General features: G+C 51.3%; 1 protein-coding gene across 8 annotated transcripts in view; it reads left to right on the top strand.

The window, feature by feature from the left end:
* The window catches only part of PAX5 (paired box 5), a 203,867-nt gene that overhangs the window by 159,070 nt on the left and 16,827 nt on the right, over nucleotides 1-27,970 (top strand). For 6 of the 8 annotated variants that reach the window (XM_019663248.1, XM_019663249.1, XM_019663252.1 and 3 more), the window contains one exon: nucleotides 5,931-6,032. The exons of the other annotated variants lie outside the window; for them this stretch is intronic. In XM_019663248.1, coding sequence (XP_019518793.1) covers nucleotides 5,931-6,032 — 102 coding nt within the window. The remainder of the gene's footprint in view (nucleotides 1-5,930; nucleotides 6,033-27,970) is intronic. 8 annotated transcript variants of the gene reach the window in all.

Here is a 27,970-nt window from a genome sequence, read left to right as displayed (position 1 = left end):
CATAAAATTATTTTTGTGGCTACTCTATAACTGTAATTTTGCTACTGTTATGAATCGTAATATAAATATCTTTTTGTTTTCCAATGGTCTTAGGCGACCCCTGTGAAAGAGTCGTTCGACCCCCAAAGGGGTCGTGACCCACAGGTTGAGAACCACTGGTAAGGAAAACATATTAGCCCTCCAGGCAGCAGCTCACATTATAGGATTGATGGCAGAGTTTCTAGGGCTGCAGGCGCGGTTGAACTTTAAGGTAGAAAAATCTACTCACAGTTAAATTATCCTTTGTGTATATGTACACATAGACCAGCATAGGCTCTTGGATATCATTGAACTAGAACTCTTTTTTTTTTTGAATTGGAAAAGAGTGATGCTCAGAGTGGGTGGCTGATCCAGAGCCCCACAGCAGTTCAGTAGCAAAACTGGGGCTCCAATCAGTTAAAAGGGCCCTGAATGGCCTTTTAGGCCTCACTTTCCCATTAATAGCAATGATCACTTGCTATGTGCCAGGCACCGTGCAGCCCTGTCCCCATGGAGCAGACTAATGTTGGTGAGTTTATTCCCAAACGGGCATTGATACCCAGCTTCTGTTCTGGCGTCTGTCAGCCCACCTTTGACCCCTGCTCTCTCTTTTCTGCTTTAATCCGCTCACCCCTTCCCGTTGCTAACCTGAATAATTGAACCTCTTAATTCTCAGCCCTCCTTCTTTGCTCATTGTCTCCCACCCACCCCTTACCCCCACACAAGAAGCTCAGGCTGGAGCCCAGCCATCTGGGTTCATATCTCAGCTCTTTCCTACTAGCTGTGTGACGTTAGGCAGGTCACTTAACCTCTTCCTTCCTCAGTTTCCCGTTTTATAAAGTGGGCATGATCATTGAAACTCATCAACTTGTTAGGATGATAAAATGGGTTAACGTATGTAAAGGAGTAAGAGGGTCTGGCACCAGAGGAAGTGCCATCTTATCCTTGCTAACATCATCACCTCCAGCTTGTCTGTTCCCCTGACGTGACTCCCTTTGCACTGGGATGAGGTTTGGAGCAGGGGGACCTTCAGAAGGGGCAAGTGTCATAGGCTTGAAGGGCCTAGAAGAGACTTCACAGAGGAGCAGGTTCCTGAGGGTGGCATTTGGAGACTGCACAGCAGGTTTAATTGAGAAGAATGGGAGAAGGGCAGTTAGAAAGGGGAACAGCGTGAGCAAGGGTGTAGAGATGGGAAAGTGTGGTGCAGTTTGGGAAATGGCCCCCGGGAAGTTGGAACTGATGAGGCTGGAAAGGTCGCAGGTGGGGGGCACAGATGGAGAAGGGCCTTGGAAGCCAAAATAAATAATCTATACTTAATTGAATAGGCAGTGGGGAGCTGCTGAATCTAGAAAGGTGTTGATTCTAGACACCCATTATCTGGCTCCCTCACCAAATGTTTTTTACTGGTTCTAGTAGATGAGCTGATGATCTTATGATTTTCCAGACTCAAGATATATCCAGCTAATGATAATTTTGGTGTCCACCCCGACCAATGTTTATCCCTCTTTTATCTCTATCTTGTCTTCTCGTACTGGCTAAAACTTTCACAACAATTTTCAGTGATAACAGATTTCCTTGACATGTTTTTGTCTTTAATAAGAATGCTTTGAGTATTTCACCAATTACAGATGATGTAGCTATAGATTTAAGATCAATACCAGATCAAAGAAGTATACTTCAATTTTTATTTACTAAGCGGTATTGTAAGGAATTAGTATTGAATTTTAACCAATGCCTTTTCCACAGCTTTGATATAATCATATGATTTTCCTCCTTTGATATATTAATATGATTTCCCAACCAATACTTTAACATTAAATCATTCTTGCATACCCCAAATAAGCATTATTTGGTCATGGTATATTATTCTTTCTCTGATATTACTTGATCAGTGAGATAGATTTTTTTGCATGTATATTAATAAATTGTGAGGCTGGCCTTTAATTTTCATTTTGACGCACCTTTAAATTTTTACATCAGGATTATGCTAGCTTGGCAAAATGAATTGGAAAGATTTTCTTAGGTTTTTACATATCATGAAACAGTTTAATAACAGAAATACACATCCCTTGAAGGTTTAGAAGAATTTGTCAAAAACAAAAACAAACGAAAAACTTATTCAAGCAGCTAAAAAGCTAAATGGATGAGGCACCTTATTTTAAAACATAATTAAAAAAAAACTTTTTTTCATTTTTCCTAAGGTAATTGGGCTGTTTATATTTTCTACCGCAAGTTAATTTTGGTAATTCATGTTTCCTAGAAAATTGTACTTTTGTTGAGATTTCCATATTTATTAGTGTTGAGTGGCCATACATTTTCTTCTTATTATTATTTTTTTAATATCATCTCTTCCATATCTCTGATTGTATCTTCTCCTGATTCCTTACCTGAGAATTTGTCTTCTTTTGTGAATCTCTCCCTAGGGTTGTCTATCTTATTGGTGTTTTCAGATAACAATTCTCGGCTGTGTTTATTGATGTGTCTGCTTTCCTGTTTCCTAATTCGTTATTTTCTGCTTTCTCTTAATCGATTCCTTCCTCCTCCTTCCCTAGGTTCATTTTACTGCTTTTTTTATCTGGCTTCTTAAGCTGAGTGAGGCTGTGGTGAGGCACTGATTTTTCAAACCTTTGCTTTAGGGATCAAGGTTTTAAAACACGTGTAACAGGGCCGGCCGAGTGGCGCGATGGTTAAGAACTCGCTTGGGATGCCAGAGGGCCCCGGTTCGGATCCCACATATGAGGGCCAGTGACACTGCCCTCCACAGCTAAGATGCTGAACAACAGCTCAACCTGGAGCTGGGCTGCCATGAGTCGCCGGCGACGGCGTAGGCTGCACTCCCTGTGGCAGTGGGTTGCCATGGGCTACCGTATGTAGCCAGCAGCCGCAGTGAGCGGCCGTCCAGAAGCCGGCGACTGATCTGCCTCGCCAGAGAAGAGCACAATGATGGTGCCAACTTGGGCCAGTGAAGCAACGTCCTCCACAACTAGATTGAAGAACAAAAGGACAGCAACTTGTCTGTTCCCCTTCCCCCAATTCCCCAGCACTGTTCCCATCCCCCCAATTCCCCAATAAAAAAAATCTTTAAAAAAATAAATAAATAAAAAATAAAACACGTGTAACAGAAACTGTTGGGATTCAGACATGACCAAACAAGAAGCCCCTATTGAAGAAAGAGCCCAATCCCAGGAGCAGGAGAGCTGGATCCCAGGCCCAGCCTTGCCTCCAATCAGCTGAGGGTCCTTGGGCACAGCCCTTCCCCTCTCAGGACCCTCTTTCTATCTCAGGAAGCCAGCGGGGATGTCATGGGGTTTGGCCCCCATGAGTTCCCCTGCACTGGGCAGCCTCTTTTTAGGATAATAATGCCCTGTCTTTCTGGAGGAAAATTTGGCTTCCTCCCAATGTGCTTCTGGTTCCCATCCCAACACATATGTCATTAAAACTGCAGTTGAATTTCCTTCTGTATGGTGGAGCCAATAAGCAGTGGTGACAGTGTGTCCTAAAGGCAAGGCTCAGCCTGGGTGTCCCGCTGAGACACTGAACTCGGGGTCAGAAGCACAGCCAGGTATATGCGCACGGCAAGTGGAACGGCTAAATGTGTGGACTTTGACCTTAGATTGCTTAGATTTGAATCCTGGCCCTTACTGTGTAAACTTGGACAAATTACCTGACCTTTCTATGTCTCATTATCCTGTAAAATGGGAATAGTATCAGTACCTTACCTCATACAGTCGTTGAGGGTTAAATGAGTTAATAATTTAAAATACTGAGAGCAGAGCCTGGGGTTTTGTAATTTCTCTGTTAGTATTTGGGGTTTGTTGTTGTCATCATTAGGGTGTGAGCTGGAGGCAGGGCCCAGTGGGAGCCACTCCACGGCTGGGGGAGGAGCCAGCCCACCAGAGCAGCCCCAGCTATAACTGTCTTCTCTACACATCTCCTAGCCTGGCCCCTGACACTACGATCCTGTAGTCTGCACTGCACTGGCTCTTGACCATGGATGGAGAGGGCTATTATGGACTCCAGAAATCTCCTGCTTCCCTAACAGGGCCACTTCCTTCATCACTTAATAAATATTTGTATCCCTGTGCCATTCTGACCTTGGAATACAAAGACTCGATCCTGGAGTTTACACTCTGTGAAGAGAGGAGCAGCTATAGAGGGCGTTGGTGCTGGGCCGGAGGAGGGGGAGAGGGGGAGACATACGATGGCTAGGGGCAGGAGGCAAAACTCCTTCAATCACCTTGCAAGTGTGGTCAGTTCTGCCAACTCGTTTTCTGTTTAGTCTCAGCTCTCATGGGGAGTCATATACAGTGCCTATGGAGGATCAAGGATTTCCAGAGCGTTTGCTCCCCTGTCACAGTGCCACATGTGAAGAGGCACGAGCCATGCTTGCCATAAGCCAGGATGCCCAGTCCAAAGCCATGGGGGTAGTGAGCAGAGGGAGAGAAGGAGTCTCCCGTCTGGCAGCTGCCTGGGGTGCCATAAGGTTCTGGAAAGCGAGCAGCACTGTGTGAAATGAGGCAGCCTCCGGGTGCTGGCTGGACGGTCTGAATGACTGGCACTAGAAGAGCTATTCTTTCATCCAGGGAACGTTCACAGGCTGACAGCATGTGCTGGCTTGGATTCTTTCGGGGTGCTGGTCAGAGGTGGGCCTCCTCCCTGGGCCATGTGCTAGTGGGGCTGAGTTCAGAGTCTCCTGCCTATGTACTACCTACACCACCCTGCTGGGCCCTAGGGAAGGCTCCTGGGTCCCAGCCTGGCTCTGTGTGGTCAGGAGCTGCTCCCCTACACCCCCAGGCCTCTTCTGGCCTTCCCGGTCCTCAGTGTCCCTCATCCAGAAGAGGCTGAATTTATCCTCCCCTGCCCCATCCCACGGCGACCTCATTTCTCACCCACTTCTCAGCATGGCGGACAGCAGGTGCATCCTTTCTCTCAGGAGCAACTGCCAATTCCACACACCATGGTGGGGTCTCATCCTCAGGGCCCCACAGATAATCACAGACCGGTCCGCTCTCCCAAGGTGTGTTATTGGTCTCACCCAGGAGCACATTGTTACATGCATATAACTGGCAAGGTTTGAAAGGGCCGTAGCCCCACTCTTTCTCTAAGAGGCAGACAAACCTCAGTGGCATCTCCCTCAGAATCCTGCTCCCTTAACACTTGGATATGCCATTCGTTCACGCATTTATTCACTAAGAGCCTACTAGGAGCCAAGCCCTGTGGTGGAGACAGGTTGTCTGGGTGATGAATGAGGTGTCACCTCTGCCCCTCCAGGAGCTGGCAGCTTGCCAAAGAGGTGGGCACACACCAGAGTGTCTGCCCCTGAGGGCCGAGGCCCTAACCTTCAGACCCCAGTGCCCAGAAGTGTCTGGTATCAAGAAGCACTTCCTGCACTTTTGTTGAATGAGTGACTGGCTCTAGCCCAAAGGAGGAAGAACTCTGTCAGGACCAGAGCAGTAGGGGTTAGAGGTGGAAGGAGGCATCTGAGCTGGTGTTTGAAGGTGGGTGGTGTTGAGCCTCGGGCAGCTGGAGGAGAGGGCGCTCGGTGCAGAGAGCACAGCAGAAGCAAAGATGTGGTGGAGGAGAAGTCCAAGTCTTACTTGGGAAGTAGAGAGCACGGTGAGCTGGTCAGAGCTCCAGTTTCCCAGGGACACAGCAGAGCCGTCCTCGCTTCCTGCTTAGTGGAGCCAGGGTGGCTGGAGGGGAGAGTGTGTGTGTGTGTGTGTGTGTGTGTGTGTGTGTGTGTGTGTGCGCGCGCGCGCGCACGCGCGCACATGCAAGTGATGTGGGGAGCTGGGGGCATGTTGGTGTTCAGCATCCAGACGTGACAAATGTGCAGATGTCCAGGGAACTATGGACATTAGTGGCTGGCCGTAGAGATACTCACCCTGTGATTTGTTGCTTTGATTCCTCAGGCCGTGACTTGGCGAGCACGACCCTCCCCGGGTACCCTCCACACGTCCCCCCCGCCGGACAGGGCAGCTACTCAGCACCGACGCTGACAGGGATGGTGCCTGGTGAGTTTGCACTGTTGGCGTCTCCACAGCAGGCAGTGGACGGGGTTTCAGGGGGGGCATCCCCCCAAACAGCCTGGGTGACCTCTAAGCTTCTGAGAAGTGGACCTGAATAAATCAGGCAGAGATCTGCACACTCGGTCTCCTTCTCTACAGCTGGGCCTGCAGTGGGGCTGGGACCAGCCAGTGGCAGCACCTGGGAGGACATCAGTGGGAGGGGGGCCCTTGGCTGACATTCAAACAGGCCCTTGCTAGCCACACACAGGGAGTCTGAACACAGAGGGCTGCAGGACCTGGCCAGAGGTTGCCCAGCTGGTAGGGAATGGGGGACCTCCCCCATCCCCTTTCTCCCCACCCTCTCTTCTCCCAACCCCCCCTCCCCACCCAATTTGTGGGACATGAACACAAGGAAGCCCCCCTGAGGTGCGCTCTTTGGCCGTACTCCATGGGGTTCAGGACCATGTGCTCAGAACAAACAGGATGTTGGCTGGTGGGTTTGTCACTTGATTCTAAACTGAACACTCTGTAGCCATTGAAATCGGATGCCTTTGAGGCCACTGATGTGTCACTTTCTTTCAAGGCATTTGGAAAGGCGACCCCCACGTCTCCTTCCATGGTGGGGTGGCATGGGGACAAGAAAACACATCATATGGTGCTGGCTATCTGTGTACTAAGGCCATGAGCACCGCAGGGACGCCCTAAGTATTGTTTTTTGAAAGATGTTTAAAAAAGCAATCAGGGGGAAAATCAGATTGAAGTGTTGTTACACTTCCTTTAAGGGCTCATGCTGTCCCTTGTTTTGAGTCACTTACAGGGGCTACTCATTCAGTGCCAGGGCCTCTATGGTTGCTCCTTTCCTAGCACAAACTGTTGACTCTCTTAGGGGTGGTGTGAAAAAGATAGGTTGGTTATCTCACCCTGTCCCCACCTGGATGGATTTCTCCTTGGAGCCAGGTGGGTCATTCACCCCACTTTCTTGGTGAGGAAATTGAGCCCAGATAAGGGCTGGGATGTGCCTAAGTCACCCAGCAAGTAGGAGCTGTGACCTAGGCAAGTGGGGCCCACTCTGTCCCTGCAGGGGGCCCCTCACCCTCCATGGACCATGGAGAGTCTACAGGGTTAAGGGGACCTATCCACCTGGTACGCACGCTCTCTTTCTAGCCCACACTAGGGGTCCAGCCCAAATAGCCCCTATCCTCTTCCCTGACACATGTCGCAGGTGTGTGCACGCTGGGGCCGAGGACTGGCTCTTTGTAGGGGGCCGAGGGATCAAATGGGAGGACTGGGTTTCCACACCTGTGCGCAAGGCTGCACAGGACAATGAGTGGAGCTGGTGGGAAGGGAAGTAGGGCACATCATCGCTCCAGTGGGCTCTCCTCACTCAGTCAGGTCCTGGCACAGATGCCAGGAGCCCCAGAATTCTAAATTCGTTCCTGACCTTCCGGGTTGTTACGAAGATGTGCTTAACAAGTTAGGAGGCCAGAGCATGTTTCATTTAACGGTTTGTTAGCTTGATTTATGACATTTAAATATGAGACATATGGGAAGTGGCCTTCGTGTACCCTCTTGCCCCGGGCCTTGCCAACGCCGGGGATGCCTTCCAGGGTCATGCCTGCAAAGCTTTTGTCTTTTCTGATGCAAGGACGGGCCCATGCAGAGCTGGGGAAATACCCTGCACAAGGCAAGCAGAGGTGGTGGGGTACACACCCTCCTTCCCCCAGCCCCTCACTCATTTCCCAACCGTTAGCAAGGTAGGGCAGCCTCAGGAGAGGGATCTCAAGCCATCTCCATTCATGGCCCCTCGCGTTTATGTAGCACTTAAACGAATGCCAGTGACTTCCTCGGAGCCCTCTGATGTTACAACACTGTGAGGTGGGCAGGATCTGGACTGGAATCCCTGTTTTCTGAAAGGGAAACCTGAGACTCAGAGCAGTTAGGGAATTTTCTGAGGCAACACAGCTTGCAGGCGGGAGGGCTTGAAGCTGGCCTTGGCACTCCAGTTCAGCACTCCTTCCTGTTCCGGGGCTGCGTGTGTGCTCTGAGTCTATCAATGCAAGCTTCTTCTCAGTGATGGCAGAGGGGGAGGCGGCAGCCCCGGGCCCTGTCCCCATGGCAAGTCAGCATGTTGGCAGGTGAAGCAGAGGCTAGCAGCTGGGCCTGCTGGCTCCCCACTACAAACCTCAGAGTCTGAGTTCAGAGAAGCAGCTGAACTTTCCCCAGTTTCTCCAAACGGAGCCTGCCCTCCGGACCCCTGATTCCCCCATGATTCCTAATTACCAGGCTCAAGATACAGATGGCCATGGGCCTGGCGGAGCCCCCAGCAGGCACTGAGGGCAGCTCCTTGCCCAGGTACAGCAGCAGCAGAACTCACAGGCCTGAGCAAGAGCACAGCCTAACCAAACTGCTGGCAGCAGCTGGACAGGGGCTACCACAGAGTCGGCCCAGTGGCGTGATCCCCCGAGCCTCTGTCCCCTGAATAGAGGGAGGGCACGCAGTGTGAAGGGAGGAACACAAACATATTGGCCCAGGAACCCCATGCCTTCTCCTTCTCTCCCTCCACTCCTTCCTTCTTGGCGTCTCATCTTCCTTCTGCTCATCTTCTTTTCTGGGTTTCTCATTACCCGCCTTCCCCCAGCCAGTCATTCAGTGCCAGACTCGGTGCCAGGGCTGGGACTCCACGCTCACTGCCATGGTCCTTAGTTCCTGTTCCTCAACATCCAAACCAATGCCCTGCCTTTGGGACTCTGTTTCCAATATTATTTCCAAATCTGTTTCCTAAATGGCTTCACCAAGGCAGTGCAGGCCCACACGCATGGTCTTTGCTGGAACAGCCCCCGCAGCTGACCCACCTTTCAGCAGAGCAGCTCTGGGACTGCCACTCAGGCATCACTACATTCTGGCCTCAGCTTGCTTTTTGGGCCCCTTCTCCCAGCTTGTTCTCCAGCCTGACCACTCACTGGCTCCCAGCACAACTCACACTCTTACCGGTCAGTGTCCTTCCTGATTCAATGCCCGTGGCTTCGACCACTTCCTGCCCTGGCCTGTTGGGATCCAGCGTCACCCTTCAGGGCTGAGTGCACACATCATCTGCCCCATGGAGCCTTCTGGTGCAGCCTCCTCTGGGGATAAAGCTTCAAACTTGGCTTTGTTACACCCTGTGGCCCAGGGTGTCTGTGGCCCAGGTAGCTATGTCACTGGGCGGTGAGCTCATTGAGGGACCAGACCCTCTGCCTGACCCTTATCTTCTGTACTCTTCACAGTCCCTAAGCACGTAATAGGTCCTTTTGTGTGTGTTGGCTAAGGGAGGGAGGCAGGGAAAATTAATATTAACTCATGTATTAGTTTCCTGTGGCTGTTATAACAAGTTACCACAAACTTGCTGGCTTAAAATAATAGAAACATATTTCTCTCACAGTCCTGGAGCCCGCAAGTCTGACATCAATATCGCTGGGGCAAAATCAAGGTGTTGGCAGGGCCTGGAGGCCCTGGGGGAAGATCTGCACCTTTCCTTGTCTACCTTCTTATGGCTCCTGGCATTCCTTGGCTGTGTCTGCATCACCCCAATCATCAAATCCCTCTCTGCCCCATCTTTATAGCGCCCTTTCCTCTGTTGTGTCAGATCTCCCCCATCTCTCTTATAAAGATGCACATGGCTGAATTTAGGGTTCACCCAGATAATGCAGGATAATCTTCCCATTTCAAGATTCTTAACTTGATCACACCTATAAAGAACCCCCCTTCCTCCTACCTTTATTGGCCAGAGAAGTCATATTCATAAGTCCCAGAGATTAGGACATGGATAGACTACAACCTGTTGGTGGGATTTCAACTTTGTTCAGATTTCTGATTCATAACTTCTCAGGCTTCTGACTTTCTGACTCTGGGGGGCACTTATTTGATTGTGATGGTGCTGAAGGTGATACCATAGCATAGCCCCCAGGGCCAGGTTGATACAGTTTGGAGAAACAGGCTGAGAAAGGCTTTGGGATATCCATTTGTTGTGCTCTGAGATAGTTATACAGCAACGGGCTATTTCACTATATGGAACAGTCCTCTCTCCCCGCCTGAAGTGAAATCAGAGAGAAACTGGAAGTCTTCTGAGTTTTTCTCATGCTAGGTTTGGGGACATTTGGCTGCCACATATTCCAGTTACAAGGGAAGGCTTCGATCTGTAAGGTTTACTTTTTAGGACAATTGAGGGAGCTTGCTTCCAGGTACTCTCCGGCAGTTGAACTTTTAGGCCTTTATGTTTTTCTGTATTAAATGCCAGCTGGTTGGCTTGGACTCTTGTTCAGTTTGAATCCTGACTCTGCCATCAGAGTATTGTCTGCCTTTTCTGGCTCCAGGGCATCCCCATGTCTGCAGAATGGCTCCTTGGTCTTCTCTAGTGTTTGGGGATTCAGTTTCTGCAGCCCTGCGGACCCCGTATAGTCCTTTGCTGATCAGTTACATTGAATAAAGCACATACGGCCACATCCTATCAGCTCAGAATGGAGACAGTTTTCAGATTTTATTTTCATCAAGTTTTAGCAAATGCCAAAAGTTTTGCACCAAAGATTCCAGCTAGTTCTACTGGATCTGCCTGAAGATATTTGTACAACCTAACAGATATCAAAATGGCATTTGCAACTTTTTAAAATTCTGGGCCGGGGAGAAAAGAAAAGGGCTTTCACTGCATTTTGTCTTTAGTGAGTACAAGAAGCAAGGTAATCATCCTTGAGATGAACCAACCAAAGATGTTGGGCAGCCACGTGGTGAATTAGGGAGTCAGGGTGGTTAGGAGCATGGGCTCTGGAGCCAGAATGCCTGCGTTTGAATCAACACCCTGCTTCTCACTAGCTGTGTGACTTTGGGCAAATTATATAACTTCTCTGTGCTCTAGTTTCCTCCTCATCTATAAAACAGGGATGATGATAATAAGTGAGCATGAAATGATGTAATATATGTAAAAACCCTTAGAACTCTGGCACATATTAAGTGCCATATAAGTGTTCATTATAACGATGCCGCTGATGGTGATTGTTTATACAGGGGTCTGAGCTGGGTGTGGTAGTGAGAAGAAAAGCCTTGCTGGCATGCCAAATGCTGCCCTGGCTGAGCTGGCATGAAATCAAGAGCTGTCCAGCAGAGCTTATACTCCATGGAGCCCATGAATCGATGGGAACACCAATTAGAGAAGACTCCAGTCACAAACGAGAATGTTTCCAGGCAGGAGAGGGGACAGACTCTGAAGGCTGCGGGTCTGGAAAAAACGGAGAGGCAGTTGGTGCTGGTCTAATTGAGAAGTGTCCTGGTGCAGGGGGTCCTTAAGCTGGGCTATGACATACGTATCCTTGGCTATCTCATGAGGAGGGCAGGGGCTGAGCCCAGTTGCCAGAGTGGGTTCGCATGGGTAGAGCATTCCGTATCAGCCCAGTCTGGGTAAATGGGGTTGGCCAGAAGGGGAGCTGGTTGAGGAGCAGACTGGAGGCCAGCACCGTTAGGATTTAGATTTGTAGACTTTTGGAGGCCAAGCAGACAAGTGGTGAAGCAGGCCAGGAGCATAGAAGCAGGGTCTGGCACAGAGAGAGAACCAGAACTGTGGAATTGCCCTAAGAGAAGCGAGGGGTACCGTGAAAGGGGCGTGGCTTCGCTTAGCTATGTGACTATGCACAAGCTCTAAGACCTCTCTGAGCTTGCCTTGCGTGCTGTTTTTGAGGATTATTTGAAATGATGGCTGTGCAGTTACTGAGGCACCAGCTATGTGAGGTTTGGAGGGGAGGAGAGGAGGGTTTCTTTTGTCCACAGCAAGCCCCTCCCGACTTGGAGGGTGTAGGCCTGGGGGCTGGGGGCCCCAGCACCAGACGGGGAGGCAAAGGCCTGGATTGTGGCCAAGCTCAGCCAAGGACTCCTTGTGTGATCTGACCAGCCATTTCCACTCTCTGGTCCTCATTCTGTGAGTGGACCAGGGGTAAAATATACTCTGCACAGTTCTGTAGGCATGGTCAGACCAGTGAATGGGACTCAGAGGGACACCCTTTTCAGTCTTGTATAAAGTTCCTTCCCTGTAATTAGAACTGAAGACAGGGGAATGGGCAGGCTTGGGAGGTGTCAGCAGAAGCCAGTGAGGACTTGGTGGGAGGGACTGGAGCACCAGGTGGGAGATTGGACCAGTGCTCCCCTAGTGCCTCCCTGGCCCAAGCATAGGCTCAGGGAGTTGTCGCTCAGGGGATGGATGGCCTTTATCCTTAGCTGTTACTTCTCCCTCGCCAGGGCTCCTGGTGGTCCTGTGGCCTGGACATTTTTTTTATTATTATTAAAGTTTATTGGGGTAACAATGGTTAATAAAGTTACATAGGTTTCAGGTGTACAGTTCTCTAATACATCATCTATATATCACATTGTGTGCTCACCACCCACAGCCAGTTCTCCTTCCATCATCATATATTTGACTCCATTTATGTGGGCACTTTTTGAAGCTCCCTCCACACCTCTCAGGATGCTGTCTCCCACCTGTTGCTCGTTCCTGACTCTTTGCTGCCCTCTAGTGGCCTCTAGCCACCCTGCCACACCAGGACTGTAGAATTGACCCCCTGGGAATGCCAGGAACAGCCAGGATGAAATGGCAGGTGGCCATTCATTTGTTCATTCATTCATTCTTCAAACATTTCCTGAGAGACACTGGGTTCTGAGCTAGGTGCTGTGTTGCAGACACAGCCCCCCTGCCCTCAGGGAGCTCACAGTCTAGTTGGAGAGACAGATACAAAAAAAAATCATCCTTGCATGCTATGTTAAGAGCTAAAATCTAGGAATGTGCTGAAGAAATGTAGAGGACGGGGCTGCCGAGTCTTCTGGGGCAATGAGTGAGGTGGGGGAAATCAGGGAAGGCTTCCCAGAGGAGGTCACTTGAGTTGGACCTTGAAGGATGTTTGCCAGTCTGAGAAACTGGAGGGACATTGTTGGGTGAGGGACGAGTGTGTGAGAAGACCCAAGGACCAGAGAGCATGGGCACCAGGCAGAGCTGGGTGGGACCAAAACCTTAAGGTGCTGACAGGAACGAGTAAGAAGGGCAGGCTCGGCCGAATGAAGAAGGGCCTCTGGAAGCACCCAAGCCCCGACCCCTGGAAACCTCTGGGGCATGAGGCAGTGCAGATAGCAGCCTTGACAGACAGCAGGCTCCACCCAGGCAGATCTGAACGTGAGTCAGAGGCGAGGCTGCTGTGCCCTCGCAGAATGGAAAACCAAGAGTGTGGAGCACTCTGATCTGGGCAGTCTATGTGACCAGCTCCCAGGAACCCTGCATGGAAGTGTTGTTGGGACTGGAGAGAGTCCGACACCCAGAGGAGCTGAGCTCCTCGCTGCATTGGGGAAGAAAACAATCGCAAAAGCACAGACAGAGATGGAAAGCACACTGGAGGCATGGAGGTCCCACTGGAATTTAGGAGACCTGGGTTCCGATTCCAGCTGCCAGACACTTGCCGTGTGACATGGACTTGGGACTTCTTGCTCTCTCTTAAAACAGGAGGCAGGGAGCGAGGAAATTGGGTTAGATGCTCCCTAGGGGGCTTTCTGGTCCCGCCACCCAAGGGCTTCTAAGTCTGTGGCATCCTTGCCTGCTAGTATCACCTCCCAGCTAGACTGGAGGGCTCCCTGAGCCTCTAAGTGGGCAGCAAATACTTCCAAGTTCCCTTCAGGTCTGGGCTGGGACAAGATAAGGCAATAGCCCTTGGGTATCATGTATACCTTGGTAATACCTTCCAAAGTGGGGAGCCGAAGGAAGGCGGCCTCAGGATGTGCTACTCCGGTACACCCACCACCACATCACTATGTGTCCGTACGGAAGATCCCCGAACACTGCTGTGGCAGGCAAGGACGGGAGCGCCACACCTGGGATGCGCTCTTACAGACTTTGGAATCTAGAACCGTAGGGCAAGAGAGACAGCAAAGTTCACCATAATTTGTTCCAGCAGCTAAGCAGAGTCCCTTTGGGGAGCACGGGGGTAGAGGGAGTGTGTCGCAGGTGCTCTCACACACATCGGGCCACCGTGGCAAGGACAGATGAGAAGCAGAGTCCTAGCTGGGGAAGAGCGCCCTGCCAGAAGCCAGCAGCTCACTGGCTGCCCAGGAAGTGTCCAGCACTGGGGAGTGGGAGCTGAGGACACCTTCACCTACTCCAGGCTGCTGTGTGTCCAGCACACTTTCCCCACTCTCCACTCCTTCTGATGGCAGTGGGTGGACCCCGTCGTGAGTGCTGGAGACCATATGTCTGGGCTCCTGACTTCCAGTTTCTTCCTGAATTGCCTCTACAAGTGATGTTTCTTTACACACACACACACACACACACACACACACAAACTGGACTGTGATACCTTTTTAGGAGATCAAGGCGAATGCAGTCAGGATTTGCTTTAGAAGAAATTGAAGTGTTTGGAGGGTGTCTGAGCACTGGGTGGAGTGAAGCGGGGGGGCCGGCTGGCCTGGTGCTGAGAGGGGTGTGCGGGTGCACAGAGTGTGGGTGACCTGAAGAGAATGTGTGGCCTCACCAGGCCTTGGGCCTTCATCCTTCTAAATCCTGATGGCCAAGTCAGGTTCCAGCAGATAAACCCTCAGGATTGGCCAAGGGCTGCAGCCCAGGCCTGCACAGCCCTGGCAGAATGGCAGCAAGGGAGCTGTCCTCAGCACCTGGCCATGCAGTAAGTGGCAGAGTGGCCTGACTCTGAGCGCCCCAGGATTTTGAGTTGCTTGGCCAGCACCACTTCTTGCCAGAAAGTCTGTAAGACTGCAGGGTTCTCTCTGAGTCCTGGTAAGGGGTCCTGGGAGGAGCCAGTACCCTTCAGGGTCCAGAGGTCAGACCAGCCCCTTAGCGACAGGATAGCAGCCACCTACCCATGTGCAGCTCAGAACCCAGCACACCCCTCCAGTCATCTCTCCTTTTACTTTTTATGACATTATCTGTGAGTGCGTCTTTGCCCCTGCCAGACTTAAACTCCTGAAGAAGTGGGTTGGTGTCCCAGCCAGGACTTCCCGACAGGACAGTGATCAGGGAGGCAGAGTCCCGGAGAGGTTCTGGGCTAAGGACCTAAGAGTTTTTAGGAATTTACAACAGTTTGGGACCTGACCCAAACTCCTTTTGCCTCTAAAATTCAAAACGGAAGCTGGAAAAATGGCATTAATAAATGTTAAGTTAAATATCTACAAATGGTCACATTATGTGAACTTCATTAATTATTAAATTTAGCACTCATAAAAATTTCACTACATTTGAAAACAATTTTTGGATTAACTTTCCTCACTTGGCAAGAATTCCCTAGTCTGAGTCTTGATTGCTGAGAGATCATAGACAGCCATAAATTAAGGAAATTTCTTGTGACCATATAATTTCAAAAGCGAAATCATAAAAATAAAACTTGCATGTTTTTTAGAGTGAGAAATAATCATTATTGTGCTGCATTTAATGTGGGATGTGCTGTAAGGCAAAGTGGAGAGGGGCCTCCATAGGAAACCGCTGAGGGCCTGGGAAGGGGGTGCTTGGTAGAGACGCTGATTTCCCATTGAACTGTACTGAACATAAAAAATAAATGGTGGGGTCTTGAGCTGACCAGGTTACAGTAACCATCCATTCATCCATCCACGCATGCATGCATCCACCCAGTCACCATTTCTTCTTTCCTTTCTTCCTTTCTCCCGCCGTCCCTTCTTTGCTTCCAACATTAGTTAATCATCTTCAGGTACCAGGCATAAGCCTAGGGATGTGAAGGTGAAAGCCATGGCCCTTGTCCATGAAAAGCTCTGTCTGTAGTGCAGATGGCAAGTCAGTAAGGGCCTAGGGGGACAGAGGCCTAACAGGAAAGCTCAGGGACACTGAGAGCACAAAGAAAGGGGGTCCATCCTCGATGCGGGGTGTCAGGCACAGGCGGCTCCAGAATTTCTCTATAGGAGGATTAGGGAGTGGAGGGAGGGCATGTCTGAAGCTGCTTTTGCTGAGAGTTTTGCTACAATTGAGAAACATTGTCCACATCAAAGAATGGGGGGAGGTTAAGGGCATAGCGAAAGCCTCCCGAGTCACCCGTGGTGCTGCCCTGGGTCAGGAATCTAGGAGAAGATGCGACTCCAGCTTGGCTTGTCATTGAGGGAGCAGCATATGTTAGCAGTGGGAGGTGGAGTGAGGCGGGAGAGAGTCAGTGGTTCCAGCGGGGCAGGGCAGGGCAGTGAATACAAAGTTTCTGAGACCTGCTTTGCTTCTGTACATACTAGAGTCCTTCCAAAAATCAGATTGAATCTACCAGGGTCATCTGTGTTTTTCTCCTGATTTGCTGGAATCTGCAGCCCCGGTCTCCAAGACCTCATCAGCTGACAGTCCTCAGCTGGACCTACCGCCACCACTAAGCCTGTGGGCCACTCACCTGGGAAAACCCCTCTCCAGAGAACTTCTGGCGGTGCCCTTGGAGCCTTTGGGGACAGGAGAGCCAGTGGGGCTTGGCTCCTACTCTCCAAAGCGGAAGGCTTTCTAATGAAGCCAAATCGCATATGCCTATAAGCTAATTCCACCAACAAGCCTCGCCCCAACCTGCCTGGTGCTTTACAGTCTATACGAGATGTACCTCTTATCCCCAGTTGCAATTTGAAAGTACCTGGTGAGGTTGGAGTGTTTATCCCCATTTTGGAGGCATGCTAGCTGAGGTCGGAGAGGTGCTATGCTTCTGCATGGGATACAGCCAGTCAGAGGAGCAGCTGGGCCTGGCACCTGGAACTCATGTCTCAAGTTCACCCAGCCCCTAGTGCCCAGGGAGAGTGAGAGGGAATGGGCTCTGGGCCCAGGGGAAGGTCTCGGTTTCCTTGGGGCTCCCTTGGGGCTGTGGATGGCCCTCCTGACCCAGAGATCTTTTACAGCCTAGGAGAAGCCCTTCCCAGCTGGGACACTAGGGAGCCACACTTCCGATTCCAGTGCATTCCCTCTCTTTTCCATCTTCACCTGTCCATATTTGACCCATCCTCCTAGGCCCAAATCAAATGTGTTGTTCTCTCTTGCCGGATGCCTACCCGCTCCCCGGCCTTAGGGGCCTGATTTCCCTCTTGCGCACTGCCTCGGTCAGAGCGGCAGTGACCAAGTGCTCCCATCTCCTGGGTCCTCCCCTTGGAACACTCCTTTTGCCCAGTCCCTGCATACAGTAGGTGCTCAATGCATTACAGGTGGAACTTGTCTGATCCAGATTCAGGGGCTTAGGGACCAACTGTGCGATAAACAGGGCTTCAGCTCGACTTCCACGCCCCCACTCCCTCTTCCAATATTTGCTCCGGCTCCTCGCTGGAAGACGCGGAGACAATGGCCCTTGTTACCCTCTGTTTGAGTTATTTATTTTTTTCACTTTTCCCTCCTTCTCCTCTCAGGGGACTCGCCTCTCGCCTTCATCCCTCATGTGTTCCCTTTCACTTGACTGTCACTCTCATTGTCCTCCTGGGGCCAGGAACGTGGGGTGACAGGCAAGGGAGCCCAACCGGGCTGGGGAGGCTGGAAATATAGTCATTAATGGGACCCGTGAAGCCCAGATGTCCTCCCCGAACGCGGGTAATTTGTTTTTAATGAAAAACCACGCGGTGACCCTGAACAAATGAATTTTCTTTATAAGGAGTCTATGTGCAATGGCACAAATAAAGCACCGGAATCAAGGAGACGGAGATCCAGGGCGGAAGAACGAGAGAAAGAAAGGGGGGAAAGAACGGAAAGGAGAGCAAGAGAGAAAAGAGGGAGGAAAGGAAATTTTAAAATGACAACTGTGTTATCATGTCCTTTTGCCTAAAGAGCAACCCCAGGTCACAAATGCCTTGGGCATTGTCTTGCCAGAGCAGGATGCGTGACAACTGTGACCATTTTGAGGTCTTGTGCACAACAATGCAAAAAATATGAACCACCATCTGGACAGATCTTTACAACGTACCAGCCTCTTTCATGCGTGATCTCGGCGAATCCCCACCTTAGCATTAGGAGGGCATGGTTATTAGCCCCATTTCACAGAGATGAGAACTGAGGCTCAGGAAAAGTGATTTTCTGAAGGTCACACAGCTAGCGAGTGGTCGAGTCCAGATGACAAGGGAAGGACTTTGCCAATTTGGAGTTTGACTCTTAGAAACACTTGTGCTAAAGTCTAGAAATCGCTTTCTCTGTGTGATACAAGAGAAGGGGGCAGCACGAGGAGCTCTGAGGTCACAGGAGGCACCGGGTGTGTATAGAGGACTCTTGAATTGAAGTAAATCCCCACAGCCCCTGGGAACTTGCCATTAGGATTTTGTGAATGTGCAGACTTTCTGAGAGCACTTTGAGTGGGGATTCCTGGAAAGAGAATTCCCCAGCAAGGAGCCAGAGACACTTGGAAAAATGGCTGCAAGGGAATTGGAGCCTGGAAGCCAGCCCTGTGCGACCTGCCAGAAGCCACGACCTTTTAGGGGAATGTAGAGCAGATAACTGAGGGCAGCAGCAGAGGCCCCAGCTGAGGGCCCTGTCCTTGGCTTTGGGGAAATCTGCCCGAAGGAGAAGCATTAAAGGCCTAGAATAGGGTGTGTCTGTGTACTGGGGGCAGGTGTCTGTTCTAACACGTACCTCACAGGGGGCTGGAGGTGGCCCTTGTACATTCTATAGCCACTTCTCCCTCCGTCATGGATGCACAGGGCTGGACTTGACCTTAGAACTCAGCCCTGGAGTGTGCACATGAGGTCAAGGAAAGGACTTGTTCAAGGTCACATGGCAAGTCAGAGGAAGAGTCAGGCTGGCACTCTTGCTGTGACATCAGCTTGTCCTGTTGTCCCCACTGGGCTAGCAGGACATACCAGCACCCTGCTTTAGTTCTTCACTGAAGCAATGGAAAGGAATCCTTTTCATCTCCTGACCTTATGCAGGCCTGGTGTCCCTAGGGTGGTCCCTGGGTGACCTGGCTTCTAGAATAACTCAAAGCAAGACTCTGACCCCACCTATCCCAACCTTGCCATGTTCTTCCTGAGCCCACATCCTTCCTCCAGGCCTTGGGACCTGGCCAGCTGCAAAAGTGTCTCCTGGGATTCAGACAGTGCTCACCCCCAGGCCCATCAGAGGTCCTGCCTAGGACCTCCAGGCCATGCCACGGACCCAGCCCCTCTGCTCTCTGTTTTCCCCTGGAGTTAGGCAGCTAGACAAAAATAAATGATTGTTTTTTTCCTGGGTTCAGTTTCCCTCTGGAAGTTGTGACCCAATTAGAAAATCAGACAAATAGAAAAATCTGGCTGCAACCCTGACTGAGGTTATAAAGTCTCACTGGCATTTAGGTCTCTGCCTCCCACACTTCTCTGTGAGCCTGGCTGGCTCAGGTGTCCTCGGCCACCTGGAGCAAACCTTCCCCGGTGCTGTGCTTCTCTGTAATTGATGGTTTATTCCCCACTGACTGCCAAAATGGATTTGAGACAGCTTCTTGACCTTTCAATAACACCAGCCTGAACCTGAAATCCCTGTCATAAAGTAGGAGGCCTGCCAGTGGGTCACATGGAGAGGCCCAGGTGTGACCTGCTGGCCCTGCCTATGAGCCGACCGGTTTTTAACAGGGTCCCACCATCAAGCCTAGGCTCTGAGACCAGCCAGCCCTGCACCTGGAGCTACCACATTTTGCTGCTGAGAGCAGGGAGCTCACGTTCTTGGAAACAGTTTCTGTCTGGGTGCATTCCAGAGCATGCTTCCAAAAACATACTTTTAATAAAAAAGAAGACCACTAGAAAAACTAGGACAAATTGTAATTTTGACAGTGGACAATTACAAATACCAGGAGGGGTTGCCAGGTGGCAAATAAACTCCTCTAGTGAGGTCTTGGATTAATTACACCACCAGTTAGCTGACCGGGTGGGGACTCTCTTAATTGTCCTCGTTTGTGGGTTAAATTCCGGCCTTCCTTCCTTCCTTCCTTCCTTCCTTCCTTCCTTCCTTCCTTCCTTCCTTCCCTCCTTTCCTCCTTCGTTCCTTCCTTTTTTCCTTCCTGTTCTTCCTCTCTGGCCCTCTCCCCCTCCCTCCCTTACTCCCTTCTCTTTCCTTCCTCTCTTCTTCCTTTTTTCACTCACTCGCTCATTCATTCATTCACCAACCAACCCCTGAGCTCCTCCTGAGTGTTGAGCCCAGTTCAGAGTAGACACAGAAATAATTGAATTTCTCAAGACCCAGGGGTATCTATGAAGAGAATCACCCATGTTACCTGCTCAGAATGAAAAGAAACCAGCTTGAATGTGGCGGTCTTATGGGATTTTTAGGCCCAGGGACTAGACAGGGACCCCTGGGAGACAATGGAAAGTGAGGTTTTCGGGATACAGGAGCTGAGGACTCGGCTGCTGACAGGAGGGGCTGCCCTGGCCTGTGGCCAGCTCACCCTGGACCTCCCTGGGAGGGATCCGAGGGGAGCCTGGCTCCAAAAATCTCCGTCCCTGAAGTGGGTGCCAGGCCCGTGTGTACAAACAGGGCGCTCAGTATTTAGGAGCAGGGAGCTGCCCTGAATGGCTGCCTGCTTTGGAAATTTCTATGCATTTGTAATAACAAAATTACCATAATTTGCTCGTTAACGCAGCTAGATCAGTCAAGCATTGTTCCATTGCGGGCGGGGAGGCCACTGTGCCTCTGTCTGCACACTCTCCACACCCCAGCCAGCCTGCCAGCCCGTTAGAGCGCTGGAAATTAGCATGCAAATGGTCCTAATTCGGTGGGCGAGCTGTCAGACAGCGCCTCTCTGGCCTCATCTCTGTGAAGGCCCTGACAGCCCAGCTCCAGTGCTGGCCCACCCTCCTTGCTCCAGCCAGGAGGGGCTCCGAGGGGCACCTCCAGACTGACAGCTTGGCGGCCTCCCTCCCTCCGTCAGCGCCATCAGGCCTGGCGGCAGGCTCCCTGGGGAGCAGGCAGGGCCTGCCACCATGCTGGCCAGCCTGAGGAGGCAGGAGGGCGGGTGGGCTGGCGGGGGAGGCTGGCTTGCACTCAGGTCCACCAGCTTTGGCTGGACTGGGGCAGTGGGGCAGAGTGAGGATGGAGGGGTGGCTCCTGACTCAGGGCCAGGTTGGGGCACAGGGACCCTTATGGCTGGTAGGTTCTGAGACTGTCTCCTTGGGAACTCTGGGCCGCATTCTCCCACCTGCACATCCATAAGGAACAAGTTCAAGTCCTGCCTTGCTCTCCCTTGTTTGTCTTCTAGGCCTGACCTTAACATATCCCTGCTTACCTTTCCCACACGTGGAACATCTCTGTCCAAATCTATGCACGGAATCCCTCTAGCTGTAATGGAGAATTGGGGGAGGCCGAGAAGGTGTGTGATGTAGGCAGGAGACCCTGGACCCGGGCTTAGTACCTCTGGGCCTCAGTCCTGCCTCCAGGTTTGCTAGTCTTCGGGGGAAGTCATCTTCTACCCTCTGGACCCCAGTCTCCAAATATGGTGGAGGCATAAAGATTGGTCTTCCTCCCAGGGCTGTCCCAGATAAGAGCGAGAAAGCAGGCCCCGCTTTGAAGCAGTAGCTGACATCTCGTGAGAACTTCTATACGCCAGTCCCTGTGCTGACTGCCTTTCATTTCCCAACCTGCTTGCCCTTCACAGTAACCCCACCAGGTTGGCGTTGATGTTGTCGCATTTCACAGAGGGAGAGTCCGAGGCCTCAGGTCACACACAGCCACTTGCCCAAGCAGCAGGGCCAGGATAGAATCCAGTCTCACTTGCTCCAGAGCCCTTTTAACAAGAGAAAATGCAGGACCCTGAAAGCCAGGTCGTGCTTCTGCCTTGACTGTGAAAAGCATGACGATGACACCTTGCAGGCAATTTGTGCCTCTTTCAGTGCTTGGCACGTCCTCAGTACTAAATAAATGTGAGTTGAAAGAAGAGAACCCAGGCGAGCCCAGGTACGATTGCCTTAGGGAATCCACTGTATCCGTCCTTATGTTCCCCTGCTGATGTATAACAGCAGAATGAAGAGCTGCTGCTGGAGAGAGAGGTAAAGCCACAGGGCTTACCTCAAAGTGTCCCCCAGGCTGCTTCTCCCCCAGGACCTTGCTCCTTCCATCCCCATGAGCGGAGGCAGCCCCATGCCAGGATGCAGGGTCTGGTGAATGGAGAGCAGGCTGGATCTCAGTCCCCACATGCCCAATGTGCAGTGAGCAACCTACCCACCCCTTCATGGCTGCCCTGCCCTCTTTGCCTCTTTTATGGGAATCTTATTGGGACTATTTAGCCTTCAGATAAATGGAGAGGTGAGAGGGACCCTGAGAAATTCAAAACCCCAGCTGGCTTCTGGCTGGGGTTTTGGGAGCAGAACGGGGCTCATGAGCCTGAGCCTCTGCTGCCTCACACCACCCAGCACAGAACCTGGCACACAGCAGATGCTCGGTGAAGGTTTGAGAAGCCACAACGAATAACATGTGGACCATGAGAAGAAATACACACACACACACACACACACACACACGCACACACACGCACACAAGGGTGAACCAAAAGCCATGCAGCCATCCTACCTAGACCAAATGCCTTCAGCCAGGGGTGGCATTTCATTTCCATGTGGCTTTTCCTTTCCACCTATTCTTTGGTTTGTTTTTTTGTTTTTTTGGAGCCCATGGCATGAGCTCTAGGTCTCCATGTACCAACCTCTCAATAGCTGCTGTTGGGTTGTTCAGAATGTCTCTTGGAGAGAGCGAGTCCCGCCAACCACAGTATCCAGGTACTCTAAAGACAGCTCAGGGGCACATACGTTCCCACCTCAGAGGGCCACCCTGAGGACTTGTGAAATTCCCTGGATGAGACAGGGTTGGTGCCTGCAAACTGCATTTCTGCTCTTGGAAGAATTGCCCAGGCTCCCCCTAGTGGAGAAATGGGACGCATTGCCCTCCTGCAGTCCCTGTGTGTGGCAGGACAGGACCCCGCCAATTCCCAGATTACATACAGTTGGTACATCCTGTCATCTAATCCTCACCACAACCCTGTAGGTACCCTTGGTTTTCGCTTTGTTATAGACTCAGTGAGAGGAAGGGCATGTCCCAAGGTCATGCAGAGCCAGGACTAGCATCCAAGGTACTATCCCTTCCACCCAACAGCCAAATATGGCCTCACTCTGAGAATGTCCTTGACTTTGGCCAGCTGACCATCTGATTGCATGGCCACACAGCCTGGCCCTTCCCAGCCTCGAGGCATTAGGCTCCAAATGGCCAGCGGTGCCCACTCTGTGGGTAGGTCAGTCTTTCAATAAATATTTGCAGTAGCCTCCTTACTGGTCTCCCTGCTGCCACCTTGCCCCCTTCAGTCCATTCTCAACATAGCAGCCAGAGTAAGCCTGTTAAAATCTGAGTCAGGTCATGTCCCTCTTTTGCTCACTCACATAGAGGCCCAAGTCCTGACATGATGTCCCCCTTCCTAATTCTCTCCTGACCTCATCTTCTGCCTCCCCACCCCTCACTTTTCCTCTCCAGCCACACAGACCTCCTCGCTGTTCCTCCAGTGTACTTCCCACACTCCGGCCTCAGGACCTTTGTACTTGCTGTTCCCTATGTTTAGAGTGCTCTTCTCACAGATATTCACATGACTAATTCTCATTTCCTTCAGCTCTCTATTCAAGTCACCTTTTCAGTGAAGCCACTGTATCTGAAAGGACTGAATGGGGGCTGCAGGTCCCAAAGAAGCGGGGGCTGCTGAGGCCCCCAGGCCAGTAGCGGGGGAGGGGTAGAGAGCCCGAGGGGCCCTTCTAGGCAGAGAAGCAGCAAGCAGAACTGAAGCAGCCGGGTGGCCTCGCGGAGCCCCATCTTTGGCTTCATTCTTGACCCTAACTCTGGTAGAGAAATGACTCCCCTTTCCCCTCCTTGGACTAGCCTGCCTCTCATACCTGTACCCGTGTGCTGGTCCCCAGCCACCCAGGATCCACATAATTTATGTGTGCGTTGTCCCCTCCCGCAGACTGCGGGCTCTTGGTGGGCAGGGACCGTGTCTGATTCATCTCCAACTCCTCCAGGCCCTGTGCGCCTGGAGGAAAGGTGTGTGGAATTGAGTGCATTCTTCGGGGCGCACTGGGGCTCAGGGCGTCTGTGCGGCTGAGCTCCCAGTGCACAGCCAAGCCTGCGCATCGTGGTGGTAATTGTGGAGGTAAATCTTGTCTGGTCTCCTTGCAAACACTTGGTGAGGCATTCCATAAATATGTCAGCAGCAGCATTAAAATTTGATGGCAGGCGGCACAGGTCGGGACTAGCACTGTGACTTCCCAGCAAGGTATGACACCATCACCTCCCTCTCATTAGTCAGCGGCGGTGGGGACGCTCCGGCCTCCTCTCGGAGCCTGGCCCCGCCAGGGGGAGGCGATTTCTTCAGAGGAGGACCTCTGGCTGCTCTGAGGGACAGGCCAAGGTCTAGGCCACAGAAAAGTAACTCAGCTGTGGGTTGACATTAGGCTGAGAGTTGTCCCTGAAGGCTCTGGAAATGTGCGGGGAAGTTAGAGGGCCTCCCAGCTGGAGGGGACTGGGGCCAGTTTTTTAGTCTGGGAGCTGGTAATAGGGGCTAGGGGCTTATTTCAGCTTTATAGGCAGCATCGTGGAAACTGTCTATTTGTCCACAAAAAGGCCTCATAGAACAATTTAAAAGGGTGTGGGTTGGTCTAATTTAAGCAAGCAAAGGGTCATTTGGGCAGGAATCAGAGGAGAGGAAGTATTCCTTAGTGGCAGAAAAGTGGGAAATCAATCTTGTTTACCTCTTATCCTGCCAGTGTCCATTTGTGGAAACTGAGGCCAAGCGAACCTGAAAGAGACATGCTCAAAATCACAGTGGTACAGACAGAATGAGATCAGGCACCCTGGCTGTTAGTTCAAGGCTTTCCCTACAATCAAAAATTGGCAGGGGGGGGGAGCACTTGTTGAAATATGAGAAAACCACCTGGAAATAGAATTTTCATTAAAAAAAACAAGCTCCAGTGCATCCATTTTTTTTTTGCAATTATCACACAACATGTGTGCTCTGTGCCAAGGACTGAGTTAAGCATCAAATAGTCCCTCACACTTTTGAACACTTTTCAATTCACAAAAGTGTTTCAAATGCATTGATATTCTTTAGTCTCGTGACTGTGGTAATGTCACATTGCAAATGAAAAACTCAGGCTCAGAGAGGTAAAGTGACATCTCCAAGGTCACTTGCCTAAATGGCTGAGGGGCTTTGACAGGGATTGGCAGGCTCCAAGCCTCAGTTATCACCACAGAGTGGCAGCCACTGCTGCTCTCAGTACGTACACACAACACCAGTGCCCGGCTTTTAAGAGTTACTTACAAAAATCGTGATGTGGCTCAGAGCTGTCAAAGGGTTCCTGGGTTTGCAGGCTGATGTCCTACATTAGCAGTTGCCTTGCCAGGGAGTTCAAAGAGAGAGGATCAGTCCTCTGTGGCTGGTTCCAGTCAGGACTCACTGTGTCCTGCTGAGCTGCCTCCTGTGTGGGGGGAGCTGGGGACCGACCTCACTCCCAGGCTCCCTTCCGTGGGGACAGAGGCAGAGCACTTTGACTCCAGAATGTAGCAGGGCTAGTGGGAGATACATAGGGACAGATTTCAGTAACCCACTAAGTGATACAGCTTCAATGTCTTTCAAGGCCCAGATCACAGCCACTTCCTACAAGAAGCCTCTCTGGATACCCCAGCCAGAACAAATTATAACTCCAGCTTTGTTCCTAAACCTACCTCACCCATTGCTGGTATCCGAATGTCTAGTCCTGGGTCTAAGAATCCCCTTAGATGCAGGGAGTTCCCTGAGGACTAGGGGGGCCTTGCACAGAGCTCTGAATGGAGGAGGGCCACTGTGAATCATGAATTGAATGAACTGACCAAAGTTCTCCTGAGTTAATTAGACATCCATCACCGAGGTGTTCTATGTAATACGATTCAGTACTATTCCAACAGAACTCTTGGAACTTGCAGTCCGATGGTTTAGACTGTGGGATGGGGCCTTCTGGCAACATTCTGGTCACTCAATGGAAGTCCTTAGGTTTCCAGACTGAGCGTCTTCTGGTGGCCAAATGAGTGTGAGGAAGAACCTCCTAGTTCTCCAGTCCAGCTTCGGCCCCATGGAACACAGCCTGGTCCTGCTCTCTCTGAGCTATAACTATCAGTGGTTTTTGCCTTTTTTTTTTTAACTTCTTTGATTTTTTGGAGTGAGCTAAACTTGGTGCTGTTATGATGTGGCACGGAGACCCAGAGAGGCCTGGTAGGGGTCCTAGCCCCTCAAGAAAGCACCCATCCAGGGTCCCTTTCCACGTGTGGGACCTAAGCCCTGGCCCCTGCAGCAAACACAGCTCTTTTCTCTTTTCCGTGTGTTTTGCTGCCTTTCTCTGTCTCGTGCTTCTAACAAAGATCAAGGACCAGTGTTTCACTAATGCTTCCTGGCACCATTTCATGACCTGTTTCTGTCTGATGCTGAAAGGAGCTGGCTCAAGGAGCTTCTGTTCGCACGTGCAGTGCTCACTCAACCAGCATTTGTGCTGTGGGCACCAGGGACTGCTGGGATTTGTCAGTCACACTTGATCAGTCCTGGTTCCTGCCCTCAAGGAGGAGCCACAGACACACCAGCAGCGGGAGCAAGACAGGGTCACAACCACCCTGAGTCTGGGTGGGGTAGACCAATGGTTGGGGTTCAAGGGAAAGTGAGGAAATGCTCTCCGTTGGGATAATTGGTCCTGAAAGGCTTCCTGGAGGAGGTGGTATTTGAGCTGGGTCTCAACAAGGTGGGGAATTGAACACGAGGAGGGGGAGGAAGGTGGCATTTCTGATGAAGGAAACAGCATACGTGGGTGGAGGTAGGCCGCATGTAACATGAGGGAATGGCAGTTGGCCTGGACCATGGCTTTGGGGTAGGGTTCAGTGGGAGGTATGGCTGGGAAGCTCCTTGGGAACCAGACCCCATAGGGCCTTGAATGCCACCACAGGGCTTCTGGGTGTTACTTGTAGGCTTTGTCTTCATAAGTGTGTTGCCTGTGGACACTCCCCTGCACCCCACATATACACACAGATCAGGTGTCGTCTTGTAGCCAGTAAGGTTTCAGGAGCCATTTTACACTGTCTTGTCTATTCTTTGCTTAGATGAGAGCATTGGGACAGAATTTTAGAATAAGACCACATCAGGAGAACAGATTAAAATTGAACCAAAGCCGCTCAAAATGTGCTATAGCATAGGCAGGCGTCTCAAATTGAAATGCCTAAGGGACCAGGCCGATGACAGAAAGGAGGGAAGTCAGCCTTGAGGGACACACAATAGTTCTAAATTGCTTGGTCCGTGGCTGATGACACACTTGCCACTTTAAAACGCTCAGCAGCCCATCAGTATGTTTCTACTGGACCCTGTGTCATGAGGGCCTCAGTTCTTGCCTCTGATGGAGAGCTGGCTGGCGGGGTCTGGCGTGCGCCCTGTGGCCAACGGTGGGGGCACTGTAACTCGACAGTGGGGTTGCTTCCCATGGGTTCCCTGAAGGGTCCTTGCCTTCGGGTCTTTGTAGTGTAGACAACAGGAGGTAGGCTGAAGGCACAACAATCTCCTGTCTCCAGAGGACCAAATCGAGGCCCAGAACCGTCTCAACTGCCTCATGGCTGGTCAGTGGCAGAACCAGGGCTCAGTGCTAGTCTCCAGCCTGGTCTCTCTGTGGCCCACCCAGCAGGGCCATCCATGGCTCTCCAGCAGAAACGGAAATGCGACACATTCTGCATTCTCTCCCTCACTGTTGCCCTCTCGCTTGGTTTTTCTCTTCTCTCTGTTTTTCTGAAGACCTTCGTGGCTGGCCTGAGCTGGCGGGAGAAGAGGTTTTTCCCAGGAATGGATCGATGCTCTGTGTGCGGGCTGTCGGGCTGACAGAGCTGACCTTTACTGAGCTTGCTCTGGTTTTCCTTCCCCTGTTGGGAGCCCAGGAAGGTCTTGCCCTGGAGAGAGAGAGGTTGCGAAACCTTGGTCTTCGAGGAGGTCGGGCTGGGGTTGAGT

This window comes from Hipposideros armiger, unplaced genomic scaffold, assembly GCF_001890085.2.
Source record: "Hipposideros armiger isolate ML-2016 unplaced genomic scaffold, ASM189008v1 scaffold_388, whole genome shotgun sequence".
Classification (NCBI taxonomy): domain Eukaryota; kingdom Metazoa; phylum Chordata; class Mammalia; order Chiroptera; family Hipposideridae; genus Hipposideros; species Hipposideros armiger.
This window is presented reverse-complemented; position numbering and strand designations above follow the sequence as displayed.